General features: G+C 46.1%; 1 protein-coding gene across 2 annotated transcripts in view; it reads right to left on the bottom strand.

The window, feature by feature from the left end:
- Nucleotides 1-27,815, bottom strand: part of SMCHD1 (structural maintenance of chromosomes flexible hinge domain containing 1) — a 209,871-nt gene that overhangs the window by 128,770 nt on the left and 53,286 nt on the right. For both annotated transcript variants that reach the window (XM_085861237.1, XM_085861236.1), the window contains 5 exons: nucleotides 25,854-26,034; nucleotides 25,554-25,730; nucleotides 12,802-12,915; nucleotides 11,610-11,716; nucleotides 8,458-8,540 (listed from right to left, as the gene is read on the bottom strand). In XM_085861237.1, the coding sequence (XP_085717363.1) occupies nucleotides 8,458-8,540; nucleotides 11,610-11,716; nucleotides 12,802-12,915; nucleotides 25,554-25,730; nucleotides 25,854-26,034 (662 nt within the window). The remainder of the gene's footprint in view (nucleotides 1-8,457; nucleotides 8,541-11,609; nucleotides 11,717-12,801; nucleotides 12,916-25,553; nucleotides 25,731-25,853; nucleotides 26,035-27,815) is intronic.

Raw genomic sequence — 27,815 nt, 5'->3', positions numbered from 1 at the left:
ATCTGCATAACAAACAACCAAACACACGCACGCACACAGAGTGCCCCGCGCAGCCACGGCACCTTCCCCAAAACTCAGTGGCCCTGTTTGTCTCGTCGAACAGTCCCATGCTGCGTCTTGTGTGTTCGTGTATGTCCATGTGTGAGATGTGTGCGTGTGTGGCAGCTCCACCACAAGCCTTAGTTCCTGGGGAATTATTTTTTTTAATATCCAGTGAGCATGCATCCCTTGTGTCAAAGGAAATGTTGTTCCATATTTTTGGACCTGTAACACAAATGTTATGCTGAAAAGAAAAAGTCTTCTGTGCTTTGGAAGATGTAGCGAGGTTGAAGATCTCGTCATATTGATGATATTCATAATTGAAAATCAACGACTTGACAAATTGGACTTGGCATATGTGTGTTAACACATTGGTAAATTGAAATACTTGTCGGAAGGCAGTAATGTCGATGTTTCGGTAAATGTAAATTTTTTCGGTAAATTCGGTAAATGTAAATCATGATTGGTTTTTATTTTGGTAAAACGAATGACTTTTTTTGTAACACAGAAACCATTGTCAAATTTGACTGGAAGGTACTTCCCCAAACTAAGTTGCGACAAGAAAAATACGGTAAAACTAGCGTGCGATAAAGAAAACACATTACTTCAATTGGAAGTAAGTATCCGATGACGGAGTGACATTGACAATAATCTCTCAAGGTGTAGAAAATACTGTACTCGATAAAGCCTCGGCATCATAACTACCGTTTAACAGTCAAGCCTGCCATCGGCCTTCTCGTGGTGGGGTTGTTCTCGCTCGCGGGTGGAGAGGTAAAAAGTGAATCACTGGCACCTTACAACCAGTTGCTTTAGGCAGATGGGGCTCATTAGCCTTGGTAGACAACTCATCCAGGAGAAGGAAACTGAATCCAAATCTGCTGCTGCCATGCAGTTCAGGTGTTTGAAACCAAAAGCTCAAGGTTTAATGGGGTAAAGGCAGCAATCCTGAAAGGAGGTTCTCTTTCTATTCATTAGACCTCGGGCATGTTGTACTACCCCCATTTTAGCCTCCCGATCAAGGTTGCATAAAACCATGGGAGCAGGTGGTGGATGGCCACGCAGGCAGCTGGCACATATTGCCAGCAACAGCCGCATGGCTTTGATGCCAGGCAGAGGATTCTCTTTCAGAGAACAATGGATAGGACTACCCATCGAGTACAGACACGATCTGGAATAAGGCAATTGCAAACCATTTCTGTACATGCCAAGAAAACAATCATGATCAAAAAATTTAAGAGATAAGGCTATGGTGTCAGATGATGAGCCCGCCGAGGTTTGAAAGCACCCAAATGGTTACTGGGGAAGAGTAACGCATTTTCATGGGTAGGACTGGATCAACCCTGCAAGGCAATCCAGTCACTGAGGTTGCCAGATCTGATGGTCGAACTCAGCTTCTCAAATGTTCACAAAATTGTACCATGGAATGTAAGGTGAATGAATCAGGGAAAATTAAATGCAAGAAAAAGAGAGAAAGCGATGGAGAGGACAGCAATTGGAATTTGGGGCCAAATGAACTTTGATGGAGTGGTTTGGGGCAGTTTCAATTTAACGATTACAAAGCGTTCTTTAATGGTCACAAAATCTGTAAAATATGTACTTTGGGGATGCATTATGTGTGCAGAAAATGAAAGTCTGGAGAAGTCCACCATGTTGGAACTGGAAGAAGAATAAGAATAAGAATAAGAATAAGAAGAAGAATGAGAAGAAGAAGAATAAGAATAAGAATAAGAATAAGAATAAGAAGAATAAGAAGAAGAAGAAGAAGAAGCCCATGGATGTGCTGCTGGATGGATGGGGTAAAGGATGAGAGCAAGATGTCTTGGCCAGAGCTTCAGGAAGCAGTGCAGGAGAAGGATGTTTGGAGAAATCCGATCATGAATAAACCAGATGTCGGCCACGACTTGACGGAACCAGACAACGAAATAGAATACAGGCTTCCACCCCTTCCAGGAGTACTAGGTCTTCAAAATGTTCATCACACTCAGCATTTCTGCTTTGATGAGTTTTCTTTCGACACATCATACATAGTGTTACGGTTGTGGAAATTCGCAAACCACCATTCAGGTCCCATAGGTGAGATATCTCTGTAAGTACATGTGTAATTAGCCCAAACCCGTTGTTTTGAGGGAATAAATGTGATTCATTCGGGCTGCGACGCTTTGAGATAGCCGTTTTTCTGTTCTATCTTTATTTTGAACCAACCGCCATCACACAACAACCACCAACCACAACGCCGCTTCACAACAACAACGCCAGCAGCCACGACCTTTACCTTCACAACTCGCTCCCACATCATGCCATTCCCAAACGCACCATGACCATCAAACCACCACCATAAACCCTTTACCACCCTCACCTCCCTCCTTCTACCGCCATTCCCGCACCACCTGTGAGCACCGAGCGTCGGGCTGTCCTGGGCTCGTACAAGATACGCGCCGAGCCGCGGGTGCAAAATGCGGCCTTTCCGAGGAGAATTCGGATCAGGAATGCCACACGCCCACTTCTGATCCGTCCAATCAGCAAGCGCGGGGTGGCTTGGCCCCGTCTCCAGGCGCGTCTGTGTGGAATCAAGATATGCAAATTCTAGGATCAGGGGAGATTCACGCCCCTTTTCCTCCGTCCAATGGGCGAGCGTGGCTCCGCCCCCGAGGCCATCCTGATCCAGAAATTTGCATATGGGTTCTCCTGCCGGCCTATAAAACGCCGAGCAGAAAAGCAGAGTTGAGTGGCAGAAAAGCGAAGAGAGTTTTGGGGCAGAGAGAAAGAAGAGTTGTTGTTGCGAGGCAGTCAAGTCGGGTTGGAGCGTGGAGTGGAGTCGGGAGGCGAGGGCGTCCAGGTGGTTTTCTGCAGTCGGCTGAGGAGAATTGGGGGAAGAGTCCGAGGAGCTCGGGTCCGAGGCAAGGAAGACGGCGGTCGGCGACGAGGTCGCGTGGAATCGTTCGTCACGGGACCCAAGCAAGCCAGCTATACTTCTTCCCCAGAGCATCAACAATTCCCCCTTTCCCCCACGCTGAGATAGTGCGAAAAGGGGCCCCGTTCCCACCCCACTCCAAGCGGTGCCAACGAAACCCGCGAAGGAGCACGAAGTCGGGGCACCGCCGCGCTGCCACATTTGCGGCTCATTACGAAGACGCGGGTAGGACTCCCCCCCCCCCCCGGTCTCGTGGGCCTGGCCGCTCCTCCAGGTCCCGCGCACACATTGGCCTAAGGGCCTGTCTGCCCCCTTGCCTATGAGGGTGGCTTTCTTTTCCTTTGCTTTTGAGTAAATGTGTGTCGGCGCCGTCTGTGAAGTAAAGCTGTTTAAGTGTTGCCATGTGCTCGCATAGTCAGTAGTATCTCTGCGTCATTGTTTCTTTTGTTGCATTTGCTATATGTGTGCTCTCCGTGTGCCGCGGAATAAATGTGCATCATGTTGAACTGTTTTCTCGTTTCGCTTAGTCTTTTCTTTAATTGAATCTCCATCTTGCTTCACGTAACGGGTTCGTCGTGGGCTTAATACGCCCAATAATTAATCGGAACCGTCGAGGCCGACGATAACACCGCTCGGTTATCCCGATAGCACGGAATGGATCGCTTAAGCGGCCCATGTCCGGAGTCGACCTGCGGCGAGGTGCGATCGCCCGGTCTACCATCCGCGTGGGTACTTAGGTAGGTCGAGTTTGGAAGCGGACGTGGAACAACCAGCGGACAACAAGTACAGACAGACAACGGACAACTTGGAACAACAAGTAGGTAAGCGGACGTGGAACAACCCTATCCCACGCGGGTGGCCGATTGGCACGATCATGGTGAGGCCGAAAGGCCCACCCGTGACTAGCTCCCGGCGTTAGTCCAAGAGGGTCACGACAGAATTGTCCGTCCGGTGGGCGACATGCCGCGATTCGAGTCACGTGGCCGTTCGCACGCCGGCGGGCGCGAACTCGCAACAATTTGTTCTCCACAAGTCTGTCTGTTGCTCTGTCTGTCTTGGGCAGAGCTTGGCTGGCCTGACACCACCCACAATTGTAACTTGGAGAAAAAAAAATCACAATTTTGGGAGCTACTTGTAGGCCTCAGGCTTCAGGCCCATAAGGTTTCGATTACAACCCATGATGTACATTTGAACAATGAACAACATTGTCTTCTTCCATGAAATAAAAGCACGGTTTGAGGAAAGAAAGGTACGTTTCGATTACAAGCCGTGCAGAGGAAATGAGGCAGTGCACGTATTTTTCGGGACCGATCGAGACGGCGGTCCACCGTACACCGGCCAGAGGAAAACTTTCACAGACAATCAAGAAGACTGCTGAGTTTATGAAGATTTAAAAATTAAACGAGTCATCTCATGAAAGAAAGGTACGTGTTGAATTCAGGCCAAGCAGAGAAAAATAAAGTCATGATTAATATTTGAAGTCTTTAATACAATATATATGTAAAAAAATGTTAATAAAAAAAAAATGTGAATACATTTAAGAGTTAAAAATAAATAAATAAAAACTCAGGTGAAAACAAGCATTTTTGGGGTTTTCGTCCGAGTTTTCAAGGCATAATTGAATAGTCTGCAAATAATGGTTATGAAAAACTATTTCAGATGTGTACGGACGTGAAAATCACATATTATGTGAAGTAAACAAACATGTGGGTAAGTTAGAGATGACAAAAATCGGGTTGGGAGGTTTTATTTTATTTATTTATTCATTTGTGGTGTGGTGGTTTTCCACAGGGCAGGTGTATACATCTAGTGCTGTAGTAAGGTGAGCTGTGGTTTACCATTCCTTGCTTTGAGCTACGGCTGCCAGGTAGAATAGACAGGTAGAAGAAGCTTCTTCCCTATCTTCAGACCTTGGAAAATACATACACACATGTATATATATATATATATATATATATATATATATATATATATATATATATATATATATATATATATATATATATATATATATATATATATATGTATATTATAGTTACGAATTCAGGCCCGCCTGGCATGCGAGCGATTGCGTAACTCAAATCGCAACCGCGTCACCCACCGGACAGACAATTCAGTCGTGACCCTCCTGGAACTACCGCCAGGAGCCAGTCACGGGTGGGGGTTTAACCTCACCACGATCGTGCCAATTGCGCACCCGCGCAGGATAGGGTTGCTCGCCAAATTTGACCTACCAAAGTACCTGCGCGAGTAGTCGACCGGGCAATCGTACCTCGCCGCAGGTCGGCCGAGGACACAAACCGCTGAAGCGGTCCGTTCCGTGCTACAGTGATAACCGAGCGGTGTTATCGCCAACCTCGACGGATGTGATTCTGTTTACCGGGTGTGAACACCCCTCTACCATCTTCCGTGATGCAAGATGGCACTTTCAAAAGGGAAATGGATGCAACGAACGGGAAACAGTTCAACAGGCACATTTATTCAAAACCACACGTATATACAGCCAACACAATGAATCATGCACGTATGTACAGTCAAAGGAATCAGATAAAAGAACTACCACCGAATAAAGGGTTTTATTCGCACACACAGTCACTTAAACAAGTCAACTTTACTAGACGGTGCCACCACATGCATTTATACAAAAAAAGCAAAGAAAAGCCACCCCCAAAGACAAGGGTGGTAGACAGGTCCGTGGACCGAATGTGACGTGGAGCCTGGATGAACGGTCAGGCCCACGAGACCGAAGGGTCTTACCCGCGCCCTTGTGGCGCAACGGTGGGCAGGTCGCGACGTCTACTCCCCCACCGCCTGGCAAGGCCGCGCCTGTCCTCGGGCACCCGGCTTGGCCGGTGAGCTCTCTCCGGCGTTCTCCACCCGGATGCGCAGGCTCGCGCCGCACAGCAGGCACCACGGAACGGACGGGGTTGCCGGCGCTCTCTCAGCGCGGATGCTCAGTATGGGGGGGAATTGCTGGTGCTCTCTCAGCACGTCAATGCTCTTTTAGCGAGTTGATGCACTCTTAGCGAGTTGACGCTCGAACGAGCGCCTTGGACCGCCTAAGCTCCGGCAAACTCGACTGGCGCCGACCGACTCTCTGACACGGAGCTCCGTTCTGCTCGCCCTTTTATAGGGCCGGGGAAGCGAGAATCGACCCCTGACCCTTGACCTCCAACCCCGGCAAAGCGGACGTGGTAGAAATCACCAAAACACTCGCTCGACAGCGTGACTCCTGACCCCGGCAAAGCCGATGTGTGCAATTCACCGAAGCTTCGCCTGCCAGCGCGGCTTTCTCCCTGCCACGCCGATGTGTGTAATTCACCAAGGCTTCGCCTCGACAGCACGACCTTTGACCCGGGCAAAGTGGACGTCACGGGAATCATCGGAGCGCTCGTCCTGACAGCGTGAACTCCGACCCCGGCAAATCGGACATGGTAGAAATCATCGGAGCGCTCGTCCTGACAGTGTGAACTCTGACCCCGGCAAAGCGGACGTGGTAGAAATCATCGGAGCGCTCCCCTGACAGCGTGAACTCCGACCCCGGCAAAGTGGACGTGGTAGAAATCAGCGGAGCGCTCCCCTGACAGCGTGAAGATGGCGTTGTCTCCGGGATGGAGGTGAAGCGATGTTTGCGGAGTGGCGTTGTTGATGGTAGTGAAGGGAAAAGGGCGAAGGTGGTGGTGGTTTGGTTGTGGTTGTTTGGGAACGATGGTGGTGATGATTTGGTTGTTGTGGGCGTCGTTTGAGAATGGCGGTGAAGCGATGTTTGCGGGGTGGAGTTGTGGAGGTAAAGAGGCGAAAGTTTGAGTTGTAGTTGTTTGGGAATGATGTTGGTGGTGGCGATTTGGTTGTTGGGGATTATTGGTCCAAAATAATGTTAGAGAAAAGAAAAACGGCTATCTCAAAGCGTCGCAGCCCGGTGAACACGAATAAAGTCCTCTAAACAACGGTGGGGAACTATCTGCACATAAACTTACCGGCATAACTGATCTCAGGACCTTTCTGGTGTTGTGCAAATTTCCACAGCCGTAACAATATATATATATATATATATATATATATATATATATATATATATATATATATATATATATATATATATATATATATATATATATATATATATATATATATATATATATCACAAGCTGGTCAAACACTTGGATATTCCTTACTCTCTCTTTTTTTGTCTGTCTATTTCTCTTCATTTTTCCTCTGTGTCTGGTCTGTCTGTCTGTCTCTCTTTCTACCTTCACCACCATAGGTGGATGGAGGTTATGTTTTCACCCTTCTGTCTATGTTTGTGAACAAAATACTGTCGGACTCTGCTACTCGCAGGGATACATTTCTGAAAAATGCCACGAATGGCACAGTCCACAAATGTCAGGGTAGTTTTCATTTTTTTTTCTTTTTTAACATGAAGAGCGATTACATAGAACAAATCAGGACACAACATAACAAAGGGAACAGCAGGAGAAAGGGGAAACAACAGTATGAGGGCAGCGGGAGAAAGTAAACAGAAAACGGACAAACAAGAGATGTAGGTAACGATGAGTAAGGGAAAAAGCAAATGGTGGACAATATGGACACATTAGCAAAATTGTGTTGAAACAGTTTGTGATTTTGTCATGGTTTGAGGAGAGGGAAGGAGCTGCTGCTGATCCGTAAGAACGATGAGAGATGTCACAGCAGAGAGTGGAGTCATCAGCAAAGAGATAAAAAGGATGGGGGTTCCTAAACATTATCCTCACTCGAGCCTCATTTGACCTTCTGACACCCAAATACTCAGATTAAAAGAAGAAAAAAAACCATCGTATGCACCATGACCCTCTTTTCTTTTCTTTTTTCAACTTTCAAAAACCCATTATCCATGCAAAGAACAAACAAACCTATTTTCTGTTTCATTGCTCGTTATGATCAAAGAAGCAGTCTGTAGTTGTCCCACTTCTATGATCTCCATCGTATTCATGCAGAGAATTCACATATTTTGTCCACCTGATGGTGTTATATGATACACATTCACAAAGAGAATTTCCATCCTCCCCACACCCTGAACCCCATGGGCTATTTATTTTACCACCAAAAACCCTCCAATGGACACCCCGAGGACAACCTTCTTCCGTTCAGCAGTTCAGCATGAGATAGAAGTCAAACAAACAAACGGACACTCCTCAAATTATATACTGTATAGGATGATCACATTGCTCATTACTTTCCTTCCCCAGATGTTTATGTGTTTTAAACAATTTGTTACACCCATTTAAATGCAGTGTTCAGTTATCCAGGATAGTGTGATGGAACACCACGAGCTAAAATAAACAGATTAATTTCAAAGTAATCTGACAAATCACTGTATTTGAATTACCTCTGTCCTCGCTCATCGGTTAATCCTCACAGAATGTGGAAAGCTCACGATCTTCCCTTCATCTTTGAAACATCTCGTACGATACTTGCACGGTGTATGCTTGTGTGTGTAAAAATGCAGGCAGAACAAGGAAGTTACAAACCAATGGGCTTCCCTGCTGGACGTGGCATATTCGGCTCAATGCTGTCCCCATCTGGCCAAGAAAGAGACAGCCGGGCTGGAAGCCTGAGAATCACAGATATTGTATTCAAAAACACAAGACATTGGTGCATCATGCTCTTCAATCCCTATGACATGATCTATTTATTTACTTCTCCCAAATTACGATAATGGATATATTTGATCCATTAAAATTAACATTCAACAACCTCAGGCACAGTACCAAGGAGTTAAAAGTAGGGGGGGTGGAAGCTAATGGTGGGTTAAATTGGGGAATTAGGCAAAACATTCCACAATTAATGTACCATTTTCACAACAAAAAAAATTTAAAAAACAAACAAAAACAAACACCCAAAATCTCATATCATATCAATTTCTAACAATAAAAAAGCAACCCTCACCAGGACTTGTTTGTTGTGGTGTTGGTGTCATTTTGTGGAATGTATTTTGTGTACTGGTGTGTTACGTAATCAATGAGACAAAACTCAAACTGCCACTTTATAACTGCTGGCCGTGATGACCGGGTACCAAGACGTCCCTCTCTGATCGGACACCTGACCCATGATGTTTATGATTATGAAATTTAATTCAGAATGGGATGAAAATACATTCAATTCAAATCCAATGGAAGACCAAATAGGTACATTCCTACATTGGAGTCATCAGAAGGAACCCAAAGAAGCAAAAAGTAAAGATTAAGTCATCAGGAGGAACCTGGACAGGATTCACATTTCAGCTGCTGCTCCTCGACCCTCAAACCCATCCAGACACAGCCAAGCGAGCATTATTCAAAAATAATTAATTTAAAACATATTCTCCATCACTACTAAATCATAAATGTTAGCCACTTGTCTATTGATTAATCAGTTCAAGATAAATCATTTTTTAAAAGATTTTCACTCAATCCAATATGGCTGCCAGACCATGTGACAAATTATTCATGAATACCCTGGTATTAATTAACCAGGAAGCAGGTTTTTCCAGCTACCTCAAAACAGTACAAAAGAGTAAGTTTACATGCAAACCGTTTATTCGAGACAACAAAAGAACTCTCCTTGGTGCACCAAGGGGAAGAACTAAACTCTTAAAAGTATAGCGAGTTGAAGACTTAACATTTCATGCAGAATCAGAAGTATATATACAGGGTTTTTCATGACTTCAGATGGACTTTGTGGGCTCCAAATTTGCAACATAGAGATTTTTGCTTATTCTAAAGGGTTGTTTTTCAGCCTTGGGAAGGGGTGTGGGGAGGGGGAGAGATTATGACTAAACAGTTATAAAACAGATAAGGTCTTTCATGAGACATTTTATTCCTCCGTTTTGGCTAAAAACAGAGAAATGCATAGTTGGGTGGTTGCGAGACTACCGTTATTCTCAGGTTTTCCGTCTGTCTGTATGTATGTAATGGACAGCTCTGGAGGCCAGAGGAGTCAACCGATTTTGATGAAACTTGACTGGTAGGTTCATACCAGGATCTAGTTTGATGCTTTGAGCACCGTTGCTATGGACACCAGCGCTGCCGAGCAACAGGACTTTGAAACTTTCGAAAAAAAATCAAAAAAAAATTTTTTTTTTCGAAAATCAAAAATCGGCTTCCGCACTTTTATGCGCACTATAATAAACCTCTGTCAAAAAATTTCAGCCTGAACCGTCAAAAACTGTACGACTAGTATGCAATTATGTAGCGACCACCCATGTCGCCTACCAGCTTGTCTACTTTTAACTGACCTCCTCAGCACATTAAATTCTTTTGCAAAGCACTTTGTAAAAATTTTATTCTGCATGACTACAAATTAAATTAATAGTTCAGTTTTCTACGTCTATAAATTCATTTTGATAATTCAACTTCCACACTCCCCACATTTGTCCAAGTCTCCCTCTACTTTGTCCTTCACCATGCTGTTGCTCTTCCCCCTTTCTACTGTTCCTTTTATTCTGTTGCGTCATGATCAGTTCTGTGTTCCAGCGATTCACGAGCCTGAACTTTGACTACAACAAAAAAAAAAACATTATTGAGAAATAAAGCATGGGTGGTGGTAGCTTGGGAGCCGAGCCTCCATGTTTGCAAGCAGTATACATTTGGTTTTGAAAATCTATTTATCCATTCTCTTAGAGGAATATAATCACCATTTTTAAGGAGTAATGATGATTGTAACAGGTGGTTCAAATCTCAGCAAATTTGCCATGTGATCACTACAATTCTATGCCATGGAAAGTACTTGGCAAAAAAAAAAAAAAAACTAATAATAACAGGAAGAGAATACTTCGATATCACGTGGCTGGGGGCAGTAAAAGTCTAGGTTAAGAATGATGAAACAATTTTGCAGTTATAAAATTTAAATGTAGACACGGTGAATTAGCATGCATGATGGGAAGAGTTGTGACGTTGGACAAATTTCTATTTATAGCCCTCAGATCAAAGGGACGTACGTGGCCATAAGTGTGACAGAAGACATGACAGAAGACACAGGACAGAATAGCCAATTATATAACAGCGCGATGTCGCCGCGCTGTAACGAGAGTTACAACGCTGCGCGTCAACAACTAACGGAACAGGAAGATTATCACTTCTTGCTCAGAAAATCAACTTCCGGCATCACACAGAAAACGATTCAGCACAAAAAACGTCGCTCTTCCGCATTAACCCCGCCCACAATTCACCCAGCAAACTACGCCCACAATACACCCGGCAATCTCCGCCCACATCACACCCAACAATAAGTGTGACAGAAGACACAGGACAGAATAGCCAATTATATAACAGCGCGATGTCGCCGCGCTGTAATAATGATAGCGCACACATTCCCACTCAGCTTATTTTTTTGATATACATATATTTTAATTAACCAGGATTTGAAATCTGAAGGTGCATGAACACCGGGGACCCAGAGAATGGGGCCACAATTTGTTACTGCTCTCGCACCTTCGTGCCATGTGGTGATCATAACGACCAAGTTTAGTGACGTTCCACACAACTGTTTAAGAGGAGAGAGCGTGACGGAGGCGAACGGACAGACACAAGGAGCTGAATACAATCTCCCCCCGTTTTTTTCAAAATGCGTGGGGCTATAACCAGATGGAGTAAGTTATCAGTATTTTAGATTCTGTCCATGTGTGCTACAAAACCAATCATACTTGGTCATTTCTTCTTCAATGTGATTCTTGATTGTGTCTTCAGTGACAGAGCGATCCAGCTTCACCAAGGGATACGTTTTCATCTCGGAGAATATCATCCGAGGTTCCTGGTGAGATGAGACTGCAGTCAAGGTACTGAACTGGTGCCAATCAGGATGTTGCTTAAAATGGAGATGTTTACAAGCATCAGTGGTACCCAAGAAGTGGAGAAGAATCTCTATTTATTCGTGAAACTTGTTCGTCAAGTAAACCTACAACTTAACACTTGCTAATAACTTTAGCACATTTCCAACTTGACCATCGCACTTTGCCAAAGAACATATTTCTTGCAAAGTAACTTAACTCTCCTTCCGATTCACTCGGATTTCACATTCCAGGCCAGGTAATAATTTGAACTTGTCTATAACATGAACCACCTATTCGCTTGAAATACAGTGTTGTAAAATTTCATTTCACTTCATCATTCAGCATCGACCCAGCTTGTCCCCAAGCAATGCGATGTTTCAAGAACTGTCATTTTATCACAACAAATTTTAAGCTTCATTGTTGAAAAAACACTGACATGCAAAACAACAATTAGAGCGAAGTCGATGGCACACCACCACAGATCTCCATGCTTCCCACCGAAAGGAAAGTTGAAAGATGGCAAAGATTTCCACAAGGAATGACCCAACATCAAATTAAGAAATAAAAAAAAAATCTTCCATTTGGACCGTTGACCCCAAGTCCCCACTTCCTGGGGTATGAGCCAGGGGTCAAATCAAAATATCATTGCATATTTAATGTGTCCCCAAATGTTGATTGCATCTACAAAGTTTCATTAAGAAAAAAAAAGTTTTAAAATGTGCTCGTAATTGTATTTTTCGGTATTCGACCTTTTGCCTCCTTCTGAGGGTGCAGGGCCAAAAATTATACTGCTTTTGCACCTTCGCCATGTGGTGATAATAACTACCAAATTTGGTGAATTTCTGCCCAACCGTTTGAGTAGATAGCGTGACGGACAGACATAAAGACAAAGCCGATTACAATACCCCCCCCCCCCAATGTTTTGACAAAAACTGTGTGGATAATTATTACTTTTTTTGGAAATAGTGACATTATTGGTGAACAGATGTGTTTTGCATTCATTTTGCTTTTTATTTATTTATTCTCATTTGAGTGGAAATCCTGTTCGATTGGGTTATGACTTCACCTGCATTATGACGATCTCTCCCCCAGCAGCAAAAACGTCCTGCTTATGATGACCTTGAAGCCGAATTTCCTTTATGGAGCCGTACACAATGGGTATAGTCCTCGAAGTTTTCACCTGCACACAAAAGCATCCATGCCACCCAAGAAAGCAGACTTTTCCACACACCACTTTCTAGAACAGATTCCTGCCTCGACAGCCCAATAGTTGAGCTTGCATCCCATCACCGATCGAGACACTACGAGCAGAGGAATTAAACTTTGAGGAGAGAAAAAAAAAAACTTCAAGAAAAGGAAAGAAGGAAGAGAGGAAGGTAGAAACTACAATTTTGCAAAAATAACGCGTCGATGACCCATGCAGAGGAAAATCTTCTAACCTACGTATCTTTCTTGTTCAAGAGTGAACCGTCTCTTTTTTGTTGCATCAAACTAATCCTATGATGCTGGTCCTATGCCACAAGTGACAGTTTATAAACTGAGACATAATACAACTGAAGCAGTCATGAATGCATCGAATTGAGCTTAACAAAATAACCATTCGGCAGAAACCATTAACAAGGAGCTAATAGTCTCTGCCTATGAGCCGCAATTTTGTCCGAAGCTCGATAGTCCCCAACACAGAGCACGAGCAGCAAATTTGATTGGTCGAGATGGTGTACAATTTTGTCTAAGTACTGCTAAACTGGAGATTTTTGGAAGTGCCAACAAGGCGATTCATGTTCTGCAGTGCTCATGTGTACAATTCAATAAACAAAATAAAAATTAAAGCTTTAAAGGCTGTAGAAAAGAAGAAAAAATATTCCCCAAGTTGCCCACTTAATTTACCACATTATCGGAGGCCTACCAACTACCTTATTTAACACATTAAATTAGTCATTCATGCCTGATGCTTATGTCCTCGACTACGTCCCAAAAAACAGCAAGATTCCTCGATGTAGGTTGTTATTATTCATCCAGTCGAATTAAAACAGAAAAAGTTCACAATTGAAAAACGCTGGACTTACAAGTTGGCAGAGCCGACATTTCGACGACTATCCACTCGCCTTGGTCATGACAAATGTTGAAGTGAAGGATCTTGAGAATCGCCAGGTGACCTCCGCTGGTGGTAGGGTGAGTTAGTCTGAAGACAAATCCAGGAGTCACGTGATGGTTGCAGACGGCGTGGAAGAGATGTTAATAGCCTTGTCCCACATACATGACAGATGAAATGGCAAACCACCGTTTTTGTCGAGAGATGGTGATTCAACTCTTTCCAAAATGGATTCCTTCAGACCTCCAGCAAATCACCTTTTTCCCCTGTTTAAGATGACCACCTGACTTATAAAAACTATGACAATGCAGGTTCAAGTACACATATACAGAAGAGTTCAAAGCCTCTTCAGAAGCTGGACGATGTTGGTTCATACGGGCCTTAAGGGTTTGCACAGTTTCTCCGATGTTGGTCTCAGTGCTTGATAGTGTATGGTATCAGATGTGGAGACCGAAGTCACATTTCCTATCCTTTCGGATATTGTCCTCAACATGAACTAACTGACTGTACAGAATTCTGTCGACTTGAAATGATGCAACAACGCCAAACTTGGAGAAGGATCTTTTCACTTCCTCAGGTAGCCCAGCCACATACGGTATGGTCACTCATCATATTTTCTTGAGCTGTGTCCTGTTGTTCACCAGACATGATGTTTTTGCTTCTTCCCGTTTTTAAAAAGACCATCTGGGGTAACCACACTTACTGAGAGCACTCCAGATATTCTGCTGCTCATACAATTTTCTCTCCCGTGTCGTCGGAATAGTATCTGTACAACGGAAAAAGTGTGTGAATGACAGATAATTTATGGATCAGTGGGTGGTCGGAATCAAACCACAAATCATGGTTGGTATGTGTGAGTTTCCTATTAATACACCTCAAAATCAAAACAGCCATCACCGTTCATGTAAACCTTGCAACCAAAAAAGGCTAACTGATCATTGTGGTATGGTTCCTGTGTGAACTGGATGTTCATGTCCACACTTCAGGTAATTAAATAATTATTGCTGTTCACTCTTCTTTATAACTATAAAGGTATCATCTGTATACCTCAGCCACAACTTAGGTTTGGAACCACTGTAAGTCTCCAGCATAACACTTTCAAACTTTTCCATGTATAAACTGGCAACAATTGGTGAGATGGAGGTGCTCATAGCACAACCATGTTGTTGTCTGAAAAGCTGGTCTCTGCATGTGAAGTATGTTGAGTTCAAGCACAAGGACACCAGATCCATATGTGATCCACATGGAGACGAGTACGCTCCTGAAAAGGGCTGTCCTTTTCAAGGCATTCACGATCTATAGACACCGGAATCCGTCGTCAAGATGGAGGTAAAAAGAGTACCGACATCAGAAGAAACAATCGACTAGTTCTCTTCAACAATTAGTGCCTTGGTCTTCAAAACAAAGTCTTCAGTATTACACACATGATGATCAGACAAACCAACCAAGAGGCAAATAATCCTTCCGCCAAATTTGGCAATATTCTACGTGCAAGAGTCCACACTGCTAACACAAGGTCTGAGGGGAATCGGATCCAGCTTGTGCATCTGATTAAGATCAGAGAAGGTGGGGCGACTTGGTTCCCAATGAGTACCCAACAAGTGCACATTATTAACCAGAGCCTACTTTCTTCCTAATACCACAAGTAGGATTGTGACCAAGCATCTTGTATGCTTTTTTTGTCCTTCAAAAGGCTTACACATTTATCATTATGGTACTCCTCATTCAAAACGACGACACATCTGCCCGTTTGGAATGATTTGCAATATTATTTGACTGTCGGACAGGCAGACAGAATAAATTTTTTAACCTTATTCCTCTGTGGGCATGTGATCAGGATGAGATTCTGTACAATTTGCCAAATTCAGAGCCAAAGTACAGGTTCATGTTCTCAATCGTGTTCCACACTTCCACAGTGTTAAAAATATATAATTCAATTGAAATCAAGTAGATCACAGACAAACGTCTTTCGACAGAGACAGACAGACAGACGGACAAAGTGACCGGTTGCCTAACCCTGCTTATAGCTTCACAAATAGGATAATAAATAAAACTGAAATGGCCACAGAGACAACCAACAGGAATATTTTGTATATATATATATATAAAAGGCTTGGGTTCATGTCAGTCGAGGAGTGACGTTTAACAGGCACAATGCAAAGTACTTGTGTCCAGTTTCCAATATATCCCCCTCCAGGAAAGAGTACAAGAGGGGGAGGAGGAATTGGCCTTTCTTGGAGAAGAGTGTTTAGGTGAGTGGTGGGAGTGGATAGCTGAGATCAATGGTGAGCTGTGCAATTGACATTCAAAGTTCTGGGCCCCATTCAGTGTTCTGGTGATTTTTCAAAAATATTAATCAATAATCTCTCCGACTGGAAAATCCTCTCTATCTTTTTGCTGACGACTCCACCCTCTGCCAGACCATTTCTCATCCTTCTGACAGACCTCTTCCCTCTCTTCAGACCTTGAAAAAACAAAAATAATCACAAACTGGTCAAACACTTGGAATATGTTTTTCAACCCTGATAAATCTCTGTCTCTCTGTCTCTGTCTCTGTCTCTCTGAAAGGACCGTACAGCAAATCCTCCCATCTACTTTCTCACCAACCCTTTCATAGAGGTTCAGTTACTAAAACTCTATTGGGTCTCATTCAGCCATGATCTCTCTTGGGCAAGCCACATTTCAAATTTGGCCTACAAAGCCAGACACTGACAGGGCATCCTCCGTGTGGTGCCATTTGAAGTGAGGGAAGGGAAGCACACACCAGAGGCGGACTTGACAAGGCACCACCAGGGTTTAGAGGAGGAAGACCAGTTTGAAAGCTCAATCTTGAGATTGGAGAGACGTTGTTTTCTGGCTCTATTAAAATAATTGGCGATGCCATTTTTCTCTCTAGATCCACAGTAAACATAAAATACTTCCTCAGATCATCAAACAGCAGCCTCTTCACTCTCTGCAGACCTGTATAAAAACACAAGCTGGTCAAACACTTGGAACACAACTTTCAATCCTGACAAATCTCACGATGTCACTCCAAAAGGACCATCTGGAAAACCCCTCCATCTAATTTCTCCACAATCCTCTTGAAGAAGTCCTGTCATTCAAGCATTTTGGTGTCACTATCTGCCATGATCACTCCTGGGAGAGCCACATTTCCAAGCTGGCCTGCAAAGCCAGTGACCAACTGGGCATCCTCCCTCATGCAAAGTCCTTCCTTGGTACACCTGAGCTCTTAACCACATGCAAACAAAGCTTTCATCCACAGCCTGAGAGAGCACTGCTCTCCCCTCTGGGGTGGTGCTCCGACCTCACACCTTGCTCAGATTCACGCTGTGGAAACCAAGGCTTTTAGGATCATTTGCATCTCCCACGATGAAGCTGAGTCTTTGGGCCTTTCACTCTCTCACCGCAGACAGGTCGTTAGTCTTTCCGTCTGCTGGAACCTCTCCGGCCTTGCACCCCCTGTTCTGTCTGTTCTCTGCACCCCCAATATTTCTGCAGAGCGTTTAAGGTCCACCAAAAAACCCCTTCTGGTGAAACTGCCAAAATCAAGAATCACTGCTCACCTTCACCCTTTCATTCCTCTTTTATCTCCACCTCTGAAACAAACCCCCACACGCTCTTCAATCGCCCTCTTCCCTGCAGGTCTTCAAAACAGCTGTTCACCACCATCTCATATCTTTCCCCAACCAAAACCATGATCTTTTCTACCCCTGTGAACCCACCTTAAACCCACCACCTTCAATCAAACTCCCTGTATTTTTTTGTAACTTTTTTTTTTTTAATATCCAATGTTAAGGCTCGTATAAGAGTGAACACACAGAATGTATAACAAGGGCAGCAGGAGACAAGAGGGACGGGAAAGGGAAGCACAAAACAGTGGGGAATAGACACACGAGGAGATCTGTGGAAGGAAGAGGGATGGTGCTGGGTACACGGGGTGAACAAGATGGACATTACAGGGACTTTGATGAAGGAAAGCAGGGAATTTGAAGGTGGATTAATGGGGGGAGAAAAGATAATGTTTTTGGATGGGGGAAGATAAAAGATGGTGGTGAACAGCTATTTTGAAGACCTGCAGGGAAGAGTGGGATTGAAGTGTGTGTGGGAGTTTATTCCAAAGGCAGGGGGGGGGGGGAATGTAAGAATGAAGGTGAGCAGTGATTCTTGATTTTGGTAGTTTAACCAGAAAAGGGTTGCTGGCAGACCTTGAGCGCCTTGCAAGAAATACGGGCAGGAAAGATAGCAGACAGAGCGGGGTGGGGAGGTGGAGGTGAGGCTGGAGAAGAGATGGTTTCCTTACTGAAAGCCCCTGAAGTGTCCATCTTGTCTTGTTTACCCCGTGTATGTACCCCGCCCACCCCATCCCTCTCTCTTCAAGAGATCTCCTGATGTCCCTGTTCCCGACTGCTATTGTGCTTCCCTCTCTCGCATCCTCCCTTTGTTATATGTTCCGTGTGTCTCGAAACTTCAACGAGCCTCGACTTCAGTCGACTAAGAGCCTCTATGAGCCTCAAAACCAAAACAAACCAATAAATAAAAGGTCTAATGGGCTACATATTGTCATATTGCTCATCCTTTCCTAGCTCTCATAACATTATCTCAACCCTTTACCCAAACCAACAGTCTATCCCTGAACGATGATGATCTATCCTTAATGGAGATATGTGTGTGTGTGTATGTGTATGTGTGTATGTGTGTGTGTGTATGTGTGTGTGTGTATGTGTGTGTGTGTATGTGTGTGTGTATGTGTGTGTGTATGTGTGTGTATGTGTGTGTGTGTGTGTGTGTGTGTGTGTATGTGTGTGTGTATGTGTGTGTGTATGTGTGTGTGCGTGTGTGCGTGTGTGCGTGTGTGCGCGTGCGCGCGTGCGTGTGTGTGTGTGTTGATGATGATGATGTGTATATATATATTTACGGATCTGGAAACCATTTGCATTCAACATACAAGTCCCAAAAGTCAGTTATCCCGTTAAGTACATGTGTCGTCAGATCCCTTTCCTTTTGTCTAGTGGGAGAATCAAAAACGTGCATTGCGACTTTTTAGTTATGTTATTAAATCTTTACATCCAACAACCAACAAGCCATCTGCATGACCACTCGGCCCGTCACGATCCACCACCAACCGGTTGCACCACCAACGTACCGATGCAGCATTATACTGTTACTCATAAAGTTTGACCCCGCGTGGAAAGAGCGGTTGGGGTTTCCCTGCAGGGGCCAAGGCCCCACCCCGGAAAGGTGGGCCATAGGACCCTGTCCAATGAAGGGCGGACAGCGAGGCGTTTTTCGCCAAGATCCCCTCCCCGTGGTGGGAGGAGATACAGTATATCTCCGAGACTCTCTGAGTAAGGAGTTTTCACGATGGTTGGGTCAGGAGTTTTCACGGTGGCTGTGAGCAGTCTGGTTCGTTCTTCACGGTGGCTGTTATTGGGAGAGGAGTTCTGTGGACCCCGACTATTCACCACGCGAGTGCCACCACGAGCCACGAGTCCCACACGTGCAACTGGGACCAAACCGACGACCTGTTGGCAGGTGCCACATTACAGAGTACTCCTTTTCCTTCGACGACCAGGTACCCCGTAACTCTGACCCCCAACTTGTCTCTCTTCACGGCTGTGAGGGTCAAATAAAGACTCTGGGGTTTCTTTTCTTTTTGTGTGTGTCTGCGTGTGGGCCCGTCTTTAAGTAGAACTGAGTAAGTGTTTTTGCTTATTGTAAATATTTCCCTGCTTGCATATTCGCGCCAAGTCTTGCCTTTGTCTTTATTTTACTGTTAATAAATTTATTACAAATGTTCCGAGTCCGTTTCTGTCCCTTCTTACATTGGTCCAGCATGGTCCGGGTCTGAGTGCAAGTGGGGTTTCATCCCTGGTAATCGGTCTATCATAGCCGGGACGTCCTGGGTCGGCCCCGCTCGACTGCAATGAGCCGGAAAGGTAGATGGCAAAGCGGTAGTCGGTCGTGTGAATGTACCGCTGCCGGTGAAGTAAATCCAGTTCGACCAAGCGTTCCGAGGGTGTGGCTTCCCCGGTAGTTTAAATCGTGTTGCAACTTAGGTGAATTGGCTTCAGACACAGACCCTACGCTACGCGGTTGAGATATTGGCGACCACGGTCGGATAATCGACCCGCCGGCTCGCGGAGTTATCCGAGCGACGGCCTACAATTCCCTCGGAACCGCATGCATACAACAGATAGGTGTCCCAAGACAGTTATTCCATTATTATAAGTGTAGATAGTCCCCTTCCTTTTGTTTAGCGGGACAACAAGGGAGTGCGTTGCGATGATCTAATAGCTGGGGTTGCTTCAATCATTTTATCCTTCATTTCATCCCCACTCTTCTTCTTTTCTGATTATTCCTGAGGTAAAACAGTCACGTGCACCTTCACTGCAGGGTGGGGCCTCGTGGAGGCCAGCGCGTGCGGAACCATGGTGGGGAAACTGCAGCGCCGAGTTATGTGGTGTGCCAGTTGGTGCTGGACTATTGACTCAAGCTTCTGATGGTCTGGGGAGAATTGCCGATTGCATTAGAAAAGCATGCAAGTAAAGGTGCACGGATGGTGTTTTTCTTAAGAGGCTGCACGAATGGTGTTTTTCACGGCACGGGAAACATGGCCAACACGACGCCCACGCTGCACGAGACTCGTAGGGAGTCCAACAAAGCCGACTCCACGCGATGTTGGGCAGGATACGAGTGTGCGGGTAGAAGCAGCTTGATCCTTTTTAACCTCAATACTCGACATATTGGTGTTGGCCCCGCGCACACGTTAGCGGAGTCGTGTGAACGCAAGCGCTGGCCACGTGCGAAATGGCGGAACCGCGCGCACTGTATGGAATGTGCTCGAAAACACACGTACGCCGCTCATGAAACGTGCATGGATTTATCCATGGCCATGTATCTTTGGTCCTCGCTGGCAGCGGTGGATTCTCCACGGATGAACGTCTTCTCATCTCTGCGGCAAGTGAGGCTGCGATCGAGCCAGGGAATGTACAGTGCGGGCCACGTTGGCGCGCGCGGAATGAGCGCGTTGATCGATGCTGGTCGAACGCCCGGGCGGGCATGCGGGACCCTCGACCGGTCGCCCGGGGGTTTTTGCGGGATGATTCGCATTCCGGTTTCGGTGTGGGTGGTTTGTGTCATCTCGTGGGTTCGGAGCGCAATATTGCCACTGTTTGAGATGGCCTTGCCGGAAACGAAGTGAAGCGGTTTCCGGCCCAAGCTGCCGGGCCACGTGAGGGGTCGGGGCCAATCAGAGCACCCGATTCGGGTGATAAGGTTTGGATTCGGCATGGCCCCTCCCCCCGAGCCCCAGAAAGGTCGGGGCAGTCCCTCTTGCCTGGTTGGTCTGAGTTTCCTGCTCCTCGTCTCCACCCACGCCACGACCCACCTCCTGCTCCTCGACTCCGCCCACACATCTACCCCACCCGCCTACCTGATCTCACCTACGACTCCACCCTCGCCTTCTGGACTCCGCCCCTTCTCCTCCTTCACGAACAGTCTCCACACGTGCGGCTTGGGCCAGAGACAACACGCCCACTGTCGGGTACCGCACCCCGGAGCATCCCCCCCCCCGAAACGTATTGGTGGCACGTCGCGCTATCGGGCGCACAGGTACCGAGATCATAGCCTCAACTTCCCACCCCCCCTCCCTCCCGGTTGCAAAACTCCCTCTTCTTCGGGTTTTCTGTGTCTGTGTGTGCGTGTGTGTGTATGTGCTGGCTCCTGTCTACTTAAGTAAGACTGCAGAAGATTGTTATTATTATTTTCGCGTTAAGTCTGCTCTGTGTCCCCTTTTGTAAGTTGCCTGTTTATTGTCACACCATGCTTCTTTCTATCCCTGCACAACAAACCCCAATAAATCTTCACTGTGCCACATATCTTTCCTCACCTGCTTGTAAAGAAATATTATTATTATTATGAGGAATGTTCCCTGCTCGTTTTTGTCTTTTCTTCCATTGATCCAGCATGATCCGAATCCAAGTTTAGCCGGGACTTTATTCCCAACGATCCATTCCTTTTAGCGGGTACGTCCTTGGAAGTGTCGCTCGGCTGCATCAGATCCGGTAGACAAGGCGTACCGAGGTTCGGACAAGGCGTACCGAGGGTGTGTTCCCCAGTAATTAAATCATGTGATTAATTAGGTAACCCAATTAACCCATAGACGGGAGGACCCTAGGTCACGCGGTTGAGTTATTGGCGTCCACGGTCGGTTAAGTGACCCGCTGTGTCATGGAATTATCCATGTGCGATGGCCTACAATTCCGGGGAGTCTGGTGGGAACCGGATAGCTTCCCCACCAAGTGGTCTTCTCACCCGACCCCCCGGCCCGCAACAATATATATATATATATATATATATATATATATATATATATATGTATATATATATTATTGTACTGTATGGGCGTAGCCCGGGGCGCAGTTGGTGGTGGTCATGTGGTTGGGGCTTCATATGTCACGACTCGCCCACTGGGGGTTTGTAGTACGAGTAGCGTCAGAAGCAGCATGTACGGTCATTAGCAGTGGCCTTTGGGTTGTGTGCTTGTAGAGTGCATAGAGTACGTAATAAAGCGGAGCTACGGGCATCGTACGCTCACACTCCTGCTCGTGGCAACAAAGCAGGGTTGTGCTGTTCCCTCGCTCGTGTCTGCCTTAGCGCACCTCTACCACGACATAACAGTTTGGCGACGAGTCTGTTTCGGATCAACGTGTGCAGAGTGCCTGGTTTGCATCGGTATTGGCGATTGGATCGCTGGAGCGGGAAACTCAGCGCAACTCGCGCGGTTCGAGTTCCACACCTGGCGAGGGTCCCAGGGAAGCGCATCGCGAGTTTCGCGTGCACAGCCACACGCACAGTCCTCGGTGCGGGTCTCGCCGGCGCCTGAGAGTCACATTGAGTGAACGACGGCCGCGCTCGTAGTTAGTTTTATTTCTGCTTTGCAAGCCTCGGGAATGGTTTCTGCAATGCCACGGCGAAAGGACGAGGACATTAAGTTCAGCTCAGACGCGGCGTCGGCTGTCGCACAAGCTCTGAGGAATGTCTCGATGGTCGGTGCGCAGCAGATGATCCGGAGGTCAGCGCGATGTTCCAAGCGCGCACAGCCGCACGCCTTCGGTGCGGGTCGTGACCGAGCGTTGCAATGAAGTCAGTCGGACGGCAGTCTGAATGCTCGGGGACGTCTACGGTGTGTGTGCCGAGAGTCATTGCCCATCATAACGGGCATGGATGGCGGTGTGCGAAGCGACCCCTACGTCCCAGGTCGAGACCTGCTGCCGGCACGGTGTTTTGTGCATGGTGTACGCTTTTACGCCCCGGATCGAGGCGTGCGGCCTGGGCATAGCGATCCCGGCGACCCGGAGCAGGAGATGCTGCCGATGTTGAACCTGTTTTCAATTGGTCTGAAGGTGACAAGACCAATGACAGTGGAGGTCGAGATGATCGGGGCGCTGATCATGTTTCGAGTTGAGTCCGCTCGTGCACTCCCCAGTCTACGTCTTTATAGGGCTACCCTCGCATTGCACACGTATACCGGTGATGCGCTACCGACGCTTGGCAGGGCACACGTCTTGGTCGCCCATCAAGGTCAGCGGGTGACGCTCTCGCGGTTCGTGGTGCGAGGGGAGGGCTCGCGGTTCCTGTTTTGGAGTTTGTACCTCCAGGTGCACCTGTGCCTCCTTCGAGACCCGAGGGCGAGGTTCTGGCGGCAGGAGCCGCGACGATGCAACATGGGCTGCCGTTCATTGCTTCCGGCGACGACGATGTACGGGTCTCGAGCAACGGGAGCCATGCCAGCGGCGACGGTCTCTCGCGCTCCTGCTACGCTCATGATACAGTGCACACCCGTGTCATTCAGGCGATTTCAGCGGGGGATTGGAGCGAGCCGGTCGCGTTCAAGAAGTTCGCGGAACCCGACCATCGACGACAACCAAGAGGCGTGCACACAATGTGATTCATGAATTACTAATTGTTGTGGTGTATTTGATTCTCGCTACACCAGTGATTCGATTTAGCGTTGTTAAAACAAATGCCGACAGTTCGCGTGTGAGCATAATATGGTTGGCTGGGATCAATCGATGGGATGTCCGATATGATCGATGTGATGTGAAGAGCTTGGGGGCGATCGTGGCGAATAAAGAGGTTTTTCCGATCTCCAGCTGCGGGGGCAGTCCACGGTTCGCCACCCTGTCATGTGTGGGGATTATACTGGGAGAACGCGCTGTACGTGATGGGGAGGTTGCATTGGAGCAGATGATGTTTTTGTTGTTGTATGACACTGATAAGTCTCCAGGCTACACTGATCGTCCGTGTGGACGTGCATGGTTTCCTCGATTGGGTTGGATGCGCGGTGTTGGTGTGGGACTCAGAGATCGGCTCAGAGGGCTGGTTCGCTGTTCAGCGTCACCCCCACCCCTGATTTCGCCAAGGTCAGACGTGCCTGGCGCCCTGGAGCGCAAACCTCTGTTCTCGCCAAGGTTAGTCACAGTGGCGCCGCAGGGCTTGCAGGCTCGGGGTGTTTACCTGATTCGGTCCTGTCTGAGGGAGATGCGCCAGCTTGTCGACCGGGGGCGTTTGATGGAGCTTGTTGGCCAGGGGGCGCGGGAGGTCATCGCGACCTCGCCGGAAGGCGGGTAAGCATAAGCTGCCTGGGGGCGCTTCTGCTGCATAATGATGCTGTGCTTCCCAACTTGCTTCTTGATATCTTTAACACGGCCAGGGTTTTGTGGTCTGCAGCCATCATTGGGTTCGTTGTGCGACTCAGTACTCGAACACCTGTCCACTGCATTTTGAGATTCAACTCGAAAGGATGAATGATGTGCCAGGTTAACACAGCGGCATTGAGGTGGCAGGTTGTGCAGATGAAGCACGTTTTCTTTTGTGTCGTCTCATCTGGGTTTGATTCACGGCCACATGATTGATGTCATTTTGTTCCTCTTTGCTTGTTTATGTCATGGTTTTTGGTTTTCTTTTGTATCATGGTACCAGTGCGTTTGCTAAATGCTATTTTTGGCACTGGTTGCTTTCTGTGTTGTGGTGCCAATGATTTTTGATTAATGTCGTTTTGTTCCGCTTTGTTTTTGAGCCGGTTTGCTTATCAGTCTAAGGGTCATATTATACTCATGTTTTTAGTGGGGAGGAGTGTACTGTATGGGCGTAGCCCGGGGCGCGGTTGGTGGTGGTCACGTGGTTGGGGCTTCATACGTCACGACTCGCCCACTGGGGGTTTGTAGTACGAGTGGCGTCAGAAGCAGCATGTACGGTCATTAGCAGTGGCCTTTGGGTCGTGTGCTTGTAGAGTGCATCGAGGACGTAATAAAGCGGAGCTCCGGGCATCATACGCTCACACTCCCGCTCGTGGCAACAAAGCAGGGTTGTGCTGTTCCCTCGCTCGTGTCTGCCTTAGCGCACCTCTACCACGACATAACAATTATGGCCCAAGCAAACAACCTGCACAGTCATTGCTGAAGGTTAAGTGAGTAAAACAGTGGACCTGAGCCTTGTCCGTCAACAGTTTTAATCTTGTTGCAAGTTCCCACTTCCATGCTGCCTACTTCTTGCCTGAATGAGACAAGTTTTCCAAACTACACTCGTTTCTTCTTCAATCCAAGCATGAGAAGAATTATTTCAACAAAATGGACAACAATTTTCTGATAACCCAGAATATGGCGGAACATATCAGATGAGGAAAACAATGAATGATGCCAGGACACCCACCCCAAACTCACCAGTTGGCCAACTCCATACTTCTGGTGATCCCACACAAAATATTTGAAGAGGGTGAAAAGATGATCATCTTTCGATGACTGGCCGCTTGGACCCAGAAATTGGATCTGTTTGTCATGCTTCTGATGACAATCGCGCAGCCAGTTGCAGAACTCTCGGGTAATGTTCATACGTTGCACCTGGAAGTGAAGGTAATGCAGACTGCGATGTATTTTCTATTAGCAGTGCAAGATTAAGCACAGAAGGACACCATTGCAGTGATAATTGCGGCAAAAGGAAATGGCAGCCACGTGATGACAAACCTGTCCATTTATGACACGGGTGAAGAGCAGATTCTTCTCTTTGAGGCGATTCTCAAGGTCGATGAAGGTGAGCTTGTTTGTGCTCACCTGGAAATGATCGTCCGTAAACAACACACCTGAAATGCGATTGTAGCATTCAATGGGTACTGCCAGCGGTTTCTTTGGCGCACACCAATGAAAGCTGCCAAACAAACAGAAGGAGAGCTAAATGTATAAATTGTTTGTCTCAAAGTAAAAATAAATACATTTTAAAAAAAGGCAGAAACCAAATAGCAAAAATCATTCTGAACACATCACAGATTCTTCATTGCATCCTTACACCTTGGGAAATGGGAAACGAGTGACAGGATACTTCAGAGGTAATGGATCTGCCCTCAAGCAGTCTGTTCTAAGTTCGATTCTTTTCCAGATGGATATACATCATTGTGGTTCTCGCTCCGAGAAGTTAAATAATGCATCGATAGCATAACAATAGTTATTCCTTAACCCTTTGAACCTGAGCGGCCGTTTTACCAGCCGCTATTCAAACTTCAATATACCCAAGTGGCCGGTTTACCAGCCGTATTCAAACCTTCATATACCTGAGCGGCAGGATTTTTCTCAAGGGAGCCCAAATTCCAAGGAGCTTAGGGTTCAAAGGGTTAAGTACCTGTGAATTCAAGTGTATTGTAATACATGTGGATAGATATGCGTTGCGTATGTATTCGAGGGATTGTCCTTACCCCCATCCATAGTGTTCCTTCTTTTCTGTCTATCTCTCTAGCCAAACTATTTAAAATTGGCCGATCATCCCCATGGGACCGAGTTTCAGATAAAGAGTGGTACACACTCCGTAGAGCAAGACCAATCAGTGAGAGGTCCATGGGATTCACCACGCACGGCCAATCACACTAGAGTAAATAAAACCATGCACCCGTGAGCATCAAGCCAATGGAATTGGGGTAATGTGCAAGAATTTGGATTGAGAAGGAAAAACTGGCAAGGTTAAGTGTGAAGGAAGGAGGATAAAAGAACACATAATTAACCTCCACCATCTTCGAAGATGGATAGGGGTTACTGTTTTCACTCCTGTTTGTTTGTTTGTGAACAGTATTACCGAAAAACTCCTCGACGGATTTCGACGAAACTTGGTGGGGGGGGGGTTAGGTATGGTCCAAGGATCATGCCATTAAATTTTGGACTTGGTCCCCCCCCCCCCCAAAAAAAAATTGTTTGAGGGAAAAATTTTTTTTTGCATTTCAACATGTTTTAAGTGATTTCCAACCCCCCCACCAAAAAAATTGTTGGAGAAATTTTTTTTGCATTTCGACATGGTTTAAGTGATTTCCAACCCCCCCCAAAATTTACAGAAAATTTTTTTTGCATTTCTACATATTTTAAGTGATTTCCAACCCCCCCCCAAAAAAAATTGTTACAGTAAAAAAAATTTTTTGCAACTTTTTTTTCAACAAATTTTTGTTTTCTTTTTTTTCCATTTCTCCATGTTTTTATTATTTTCAAACCCCCCCCCCCACCCCAAAAAAAATTGTTAGAGAAAAAATTTTTTTTTTTGCATTTCTACATGTTTTAAGTGATTTCCAACCCCCCCCCCAAAATTTACAGAAAATTTTTTTTTGCATTTTTACATATTTTAAGTGATTTTCAACCCCCCCCCCAAAAAAAAATTGTTACACTAAAAAAAAATTTTTGCAACTTTTTTTTCAACAAAATATCGATTTCTTTTTTTGCATTTCTACATGTTTTAAGTGATTTCAACCCCCCCCCCCACCAAAAAAAATGGAGAAAAGAACTATAACTCTATCAGCACTGTTGACATCATATTTAATGAATAAGATATAAGGTTCACTTGAGTGACCCAGCAGTATTGGCGGCAGAGGTTTTGCACTCTCCCGAGTGCTCCCCCTCTAGTTCTGTCTGTTTCTGTCTCTTGGATCGTCAGCGTCTCTGGTCTTTTGGTCAGCC

Source organism: Eptatretus burgeri, chromosome 17 (genome assembly GCF_056783735.1).
Source record: "Eptatretus burgeri isolate ZD-2024b chromosome 17, Ebu_testis_v1, whole genome shotgun sequence".
In the NCBI taxonomy this organism is placed as follows: Eukaryota; Metazoa; Chordata; class Myxini; order Myxiniformes; family Myxinidae; genus Eptatretus; species Eptatretus burgeri.
This window is presented reverse-complemented; position numbering and strand designations above follow the sequence as displayed.